The sequence below is a fragment of the Anomaloglossus baeobatrachus genome, chromosome 11 (genome assembly GCF_048569485.1).
Source record: "Anomaloglossus baeobatrachus isolate aAnoBae1 chromosome 11, aAnoBae1.hap1, whole genome shotgun sequence".
In the NCBI taxonomy this organism is placed as follows: Eukaryota; Metazoa; Chordata; class Amphibia; order Anura; family Aromobatidae; genus Anomaloglossus; species Anomaloglossus baeobatrachus.
In genome coordinates this window covers 19840683-19846819 of record NC_134363.1, presented here as the reverse complement: position 1 = coordinate 19846819, position 6137 = coordinate 19840683, and the positions used below count along the sequence as shown (strand labels likewise).

Below are 6137 nucleotides of genomic sequence, written 5' to 3'. Positions count from 1 at the left end.
CAACTTATGTTATCTGAGAACACCTGTCATGTTTGTTTTTAGAGACCAGTGACAGTCTTTGAGCTACAACTGCTCGTCTGGCTCTCTACATTTAAATGGGTTTTGTTTCTCTTAGTACTGAAATCGTTAAATGTCAGTTTTTCTCTTGCAGCTTTTCCAAGCAGTTCCAAGCTGAGTGTTTCATCTGCACTTACTTTGCAGTCACGCCCTTCAGATTTAGATAGTGGTGTATCCCAGCAATCCCAGCTGAAGATAAAGTCATTTGGGCTCTGGCCGCCTTGGAGGAAGGTTCTGCTGAGGAAGTTTACTGCTGTCAGGCTTTATCCTTTTTGATGATTTTCCCCTCTGTTTGTGTTACTTTACCTTGTGTCTGGTTAGTGCAAAGGTGAAGTCTAGGAAAAAATTTGATTCTATCACAAGTGCGGCACCCAGTAAACTAAGTGACACATCACTGGAATCAAGATATCGGTCCCTACCTCATTCTGCTGTCAGATTACATAGCAAAAACCTGCTGACACATTTCCTTTAATGAAAGCAGCACCTTCTCTATAAACAAAAACATCACACAACTTTTTTTTAAATGTTTTACTTATTGCAAAAAAGTGCACTAAACTTAGAAATATAGATACTTAAATACAGGACATAGAGCAGGCGCAAATAACTTTTAAATTGGGAATGATTAAGATGTTTAGTTTTAACATTCATGGTTTTTGCAGGACTGTTTTAATTAACTAGATTTAAAGGATGATTATTAAAATTATAATATTCTCTTAAAATAATTTACTCATATATTTATTAATTTGTGCCAATATAACTTATTTTTTAATTTGCTTCATTTTTAACATATCAACCCCCATAAGAAGCCCATTTAAGGCCCCATTACACGCAATGACGTATCTAACGATATATCGGCGGGGTCACGGATTCTGTGACGCACATCCGGCATCGTTAGCGACGTCGCTGCGTGTGACACCAACGAGCAGCTGTTAACGATGGAAAATACTCACCAAATCGTCCATCGTTGACACGTCGTTCATTTTCAAAAAATCGTTGGTTGTTGAGGACGCAGGTTGTTCGTCATTCCTGAGGCAGCACACATCGCTACGTGTGACACCTCGGGAACGACGAACTACAGCTTACCTGCGGCCGCCGGCAATGAGGAAGAAAGGAGGTGGGCGGGATGTTACAGTCGCTCATCTCCGCCCCTGCGCTTCTATTGGACGGCCGCTTAGTGACGCCGCTGTGACTCCGCACGAACTGCCCCTTAGAAAGTAGACAGTTTGCCGGCCACAGCGACGTCGCTAGGCAGGTAAGTCCGTGTGATGGCTCCTAATGATTTTGTGTGCCACGGGCAGTGATTTGCCCGTGACGCACAAATGACGGCGGTGGGTAAGCTCGCTAGCGATATCGATAGCGATATCGCTGCGTGTAAAGCCTCCTTTAGGCCCTATCTACTTTCCAATTGACATTCAAGCCATCCTACTTTTCTTTCTGTGTTCCTTGTTGACTATGCGCAATGCCGTGTCTCTCTGCGGCTTCCTGCCAGTATAGTTTTCCTCTGCCTCTACCTCTGATAAAAAGAGTATTCCACATTGCACTGTATAATACTGTATACCATCTTGAAACATGTCCCATGGAACAATATGGGACACCAATATTGGGCGATACCAAAGACAGCTGCCAACAGTGGATCTTGATGATTTGCTAAGTGCGTTCAGTGCAGCAGAACACTGCCCAGAAAACCAGTAATAAGTATCGTGTCCATGCATCCTGTAATTTCAAGAATTCCACAACTTTTCCTTCTTGGTGTTGCAAAGTCAATATAGTTATATATATATATAACATATACACTATACATATAGTACTAACTGTATCAAATTTCCTCTTACAGCCTGTCACGCCTGCAGACTTCGCTGTTGTAGGGTCAGATGATGGAGCAACTGATGAATATGTAAATGTCCAGAGGCAAGATACTTAAAAGGACAATAAATCTATCTATGATGACCCTGGAGTCTGCTTTTTATTTTTATACCGTGAAAAGTACAATTTAATTTTCTGTATAGATAACGGAATGATCTTTGCTGGATCTCCCATCATATCTGCTTTGTCTTAAACGCTGAAAGAACATTAAAAAACAAAAGCGCAAAAAAAGGGTCTTATCTGATAAAAATGGAATACAAAATAAAGAGTTGTGCTCAGCTTTTCAAGTTGTGTGACACCCAAAAAGACATGCTTTGCACTGATGAGGGACAATCATCCCAAAACACCATGTCTGCAAATTGATGTTCTGATCTTTCAGAAAACCTAGGTCATATGGGCCACTTTTTACTTTAAGGATTGTGACTTTCAATAGGTGGCACTAGAGTTTGTCTCCCTGAAGAGACAATTTGAATATTTCCCAGAGAAGCATTACAGCTATAAGTCTCCTCACCACTGACAGCCAGATTGATTTGTCAGTCTCCGCAAGGAGAAACATTTTTCCCTTAGACCCAAAAAGACATGCACTTAATAATGGAGCAGCTACTGCAGATACAGAGTGCACAGGACAGTGCAGAAATACAAAAAAAGGACAGAAGATGTGTTCACTCTGCGCTGCTGCTGAAAACTTTCCAAGGGAAGATCCAGGACACCAGTGCAGACAATGCAGAAAAAGGACAGAAGACATGTTCACTTCGTGCTGTTGCTGAAGACTATCCAAGGGAAGATCCAGGACGCCAGTGGAGATAAGTGTTTTTTATTCAATGCATTTGAAAGCTTCTTCTTCAGGAGAAATTGTGGTTCTTTTCCTGAAGAAGCTTGTAATAGCTTAGAAATGCATTTAAACAAAACTACTTATCTCCACAGGAGTGTCCTGGATCTTCCATCGGAAATTCCTGAGCAGCAGTGTGCAGTGAACACGTCTTCTGTCCTTTTTCTGCATTGTCTGCACTGATGTCCCGGATCTTCCCTTGGAAAGTTTTCAGCAGCAGCGTGGAGTGAACACGTCTTCTGTCCTTTTTCTGCATTGTTTGCACTGGTGTCCCAGATCTTCCACTGGAAAGTCTTCAGCAGCAGCGTGGAGTGAACACGTCTTCTGTCCTTTTTCTACATTGTCTGCACTGGTGTCCAGCAGGATCTTCCCTTAAAATGTCTTCAGCAGCAGCGTGGAGTGAACACGTCTTCTGTCCTTTTTCTACATTGTCTGCACTGGTGTCCCAGATCTTCCACTGGAAAGTCTTCAGCAGCAGCGTGGAGTGAACACGTCTTCTGTCCTTTTTCTACATTGTCTGCACTGGTGTCCAGGATCTTCCCTTAAAATGTCTTCAGCAGCAGCGCGGAGTGAACACGTTTTCTTTCCTTTTTCTGCATTGTCTGCACTGGTGTCTTTGATCTTCCCTTGGAAAGTCTTCAGCAGCAGTGCGGAGTGAACACGTCTTCGTCTTCTGTCCTTTTTCTGCATTGTCTGCACCGGTGTCCTGGATCTTCCCTTGGAAAGTCTTCAGCAGCAGCGCGGAGTGAACACGTCTTCTGTCCTTATTCTGCATTGTCTGCACCGGTGTCTTGGATCTTCCCTTGGAAAGTCTTCAGCAGCAGAAAAGAGTGAACACGTCTTCTGTCCTTTTTATGCATTGTCTGCACTGGTGTCCTGAATTTTCCCTTGGAAAGTCTTCAGCAGCAGCACGGAGTGAACATGTCTCCTGTCCTTTTTCAGCATTGTCTTAAATGCTGGTATAAAATTTCAAGTATGTCCTATAAATAAAGCGATGACCCATATTAGACAAGTGCCCCTCTGACCAAGGAGAGGTAGGCAGGTCCCAAATGCAGCCATGTGATAAGAATCTAGGGGGATAAAAAAAACAAAATTCAAGTAGTAATTCAGTAATGTGATAACAAATGCACCTTCCTGATTGCATCCTGCCACCCTCAATGTTAAGTGCTGGTCACAAATAAATGGATTTGGTTCATAAACCTCAATTCAGCCCCTTCCTTATATCAGTTATCAATGTACAGTGAATGTTGGGTGTGCTTTTATGGAGCAACATTAGAAGTTTATTCTGTTCAATACGTTTGTGTGCCGGCTGTGCTATACAGCTGGCACCTGCTTTATTAAATGCTTAGATATCACTAGCATATGATGACTTTGTAACCACAAAATAGTGTACTGGTGTGAGCTTTAACGTGCAATTTTAACATGGCGGCAGATAACTTGTAATTCGTGGGGGTGCTAGGTTTCTGACCCTCACCAGTATGACTTGGATCCACTCTGGAAACAATGGCACCTGTCAGAGATAAACAGGTTTTCTAAGGGAACATTAGGATGTCTAGAAATCTGTAGTTCAGCAGAAGAGTAGACAGATGTATCCTAAGTAGAGTTGAGTGGATTGGATTGATCTTAAATTCGACCGTGTGCACAACTTTTTCTGGAAATTCAATTTGCAGGTAAGTTATTCTCCGTAATATTAATGTCTCTCCAGTTCCCAGAGTAAAATAAATAGGGATGATCAAATACCTCAAATATTCGGCTATGTCCATATTCGCCGAAGAGGTCGCCGCTATTCAACTATTTGCGAATATTCGATGTGCAATTTAAGTCTATGGGAAACCTGAAAAGTTGCCGAATAGCAACTATTCAGGCTTCCCATAGACTTACATTGCGCATGGAATATTCGTATATCAGCGACCTATTCGTCGGATATTTGCGAAGCCTAATATAGCTAAATATTTGTGATATTCGATCATCCCTAATAATAAACATAATATGTAAATTATCAAAAAAATATATTACACTCACCCTTCACTCACCTCTGTGACCTGTTAGTTCCCCTGCACCACCGGTGCTCACCACATCTTCTGATCTCTGCTTCTTGTATTGGAATCTTTCATCTTATGGTGGGGCACCAGACTTCCATGTGTTATAGTGCTTGGGTGGAATAAGTGCAGGCACGGTCAATGGAGCACATAATGAAACCATGAGACCCTTGATCTCTCACGCACCTGTACAGAACCCTCCCAACAACAATGACACTTGGAAATCTAGTGCAATATAAGAGGTACAAAAATTGCAACTTGAGTGGCGTTGATCATAAAATATGATGAGGATCAGAAGGGTGACACTGTAAAGTGAAACCTCTAATGGTCAGCAAGGTCCTCATTCCCTCTTCTTCTAAAGTATGTGGAGTGTGGATGCATGTCAGCCATCGCAGGAGATGAATCAGAAGGTGTTGTAAGACTCTGAAATGCATCGAACAATAAAATCAGATATTTTAACCTCCATCGATCTTCAGTGATCTTCTTCTGGCAGCGTGGATTAACCCTTTTTCCTCCATTTGCTTAAAATTACATTACATCTTTAGGTCCCTTACTGTCTATGCGCAGTTGGCAAAAGACATTACAAATTAAAAAAAATGATTGTTGCCAAAATAAACTTTTAAAGTTATGGTCACATCTGAAATAACCAAGGCTTCCCTTCCTCTTGTTTCATCAACTGAAAAATGATTTATCATTTACTATTTTTGTGAACTTTCTGTTGCCCAAAAATAAAAAATATATATATTTTTTTAAGTGACACAAGCCAACTAAAATGTGCCATATTTTGTCTGGGCCTTGGGCTTGTACTCCTCATTCCATTGCTCTTTATGAGACACACTGTCTAGACCAGGGTCGGGAACCTTTTTGGCTGAGAGAGCCATGAGCGCCACATATTATAAAATGTAATTCTGTGAGATCTTTACTCACCAGGGAGGAGCGGCGGTAATGGAGCAGCTCAGAAGGTCCCAGAAGGCAGGGTAGGTGATGCTGTGGGCACGGAGGAGGGAGAACACGCAGCTCAGGAGGGTCAGTGTGCAGAAGGTCGGAGATACTGCTGTGGGCTCTTGGGGTGTAATGGCGGCAGGCGCCATTGATCTGCCGGCAAGCTGCTTTGAATCTCCTGCAGTTGACGAGAATGACTTCAAGAAAATGGTCACGGTGTGTGCGCAGATCAACGCAATAGACTTCAATAAAATGGCCGCTATTTCGTATCCGTGCACACGCCGCCTCCACAGTCATTTCCTTGAAGTTGATCACATCAACTGCGGGAGATTCAAAGCAGCCTGCAGTCTGCCAGCTACTACAGGCTCCACGCCACGACACCCCACGAACCCACAGTATTGCTGACC

General features: G+C 42.6%; 1 protein-coding gene across 3 annotated transcripts in view; it reads left to right on the top strand.

The window, feature by feature from the left end:
- Positions 1-2555, top strand: part of LOC142255990 (B-cell receptor CD22-like) — a 28456-nt gene extending 25901 nt beyond the window's left edge. For 2 of the 3 annotated variants that reach the window (XM_075327460.1, XM_075327461.1), the window contains exon 11: positions 1892-2555. In XM_075327460.1, coding sequence (XP_075183575.1) covers positions 1892-1978 — 87 coding nt within the window. In that variant the 3' untranslated portion in view covers positions 1979-2555. The remainder of the gene's footprint in view (positions 1-1891) is intronic. The other variant, XM_075327462.1, reaches the window with a different exon arrangement.
- Positions 2556-6137: the final 3582 nt, after the last annotated feature.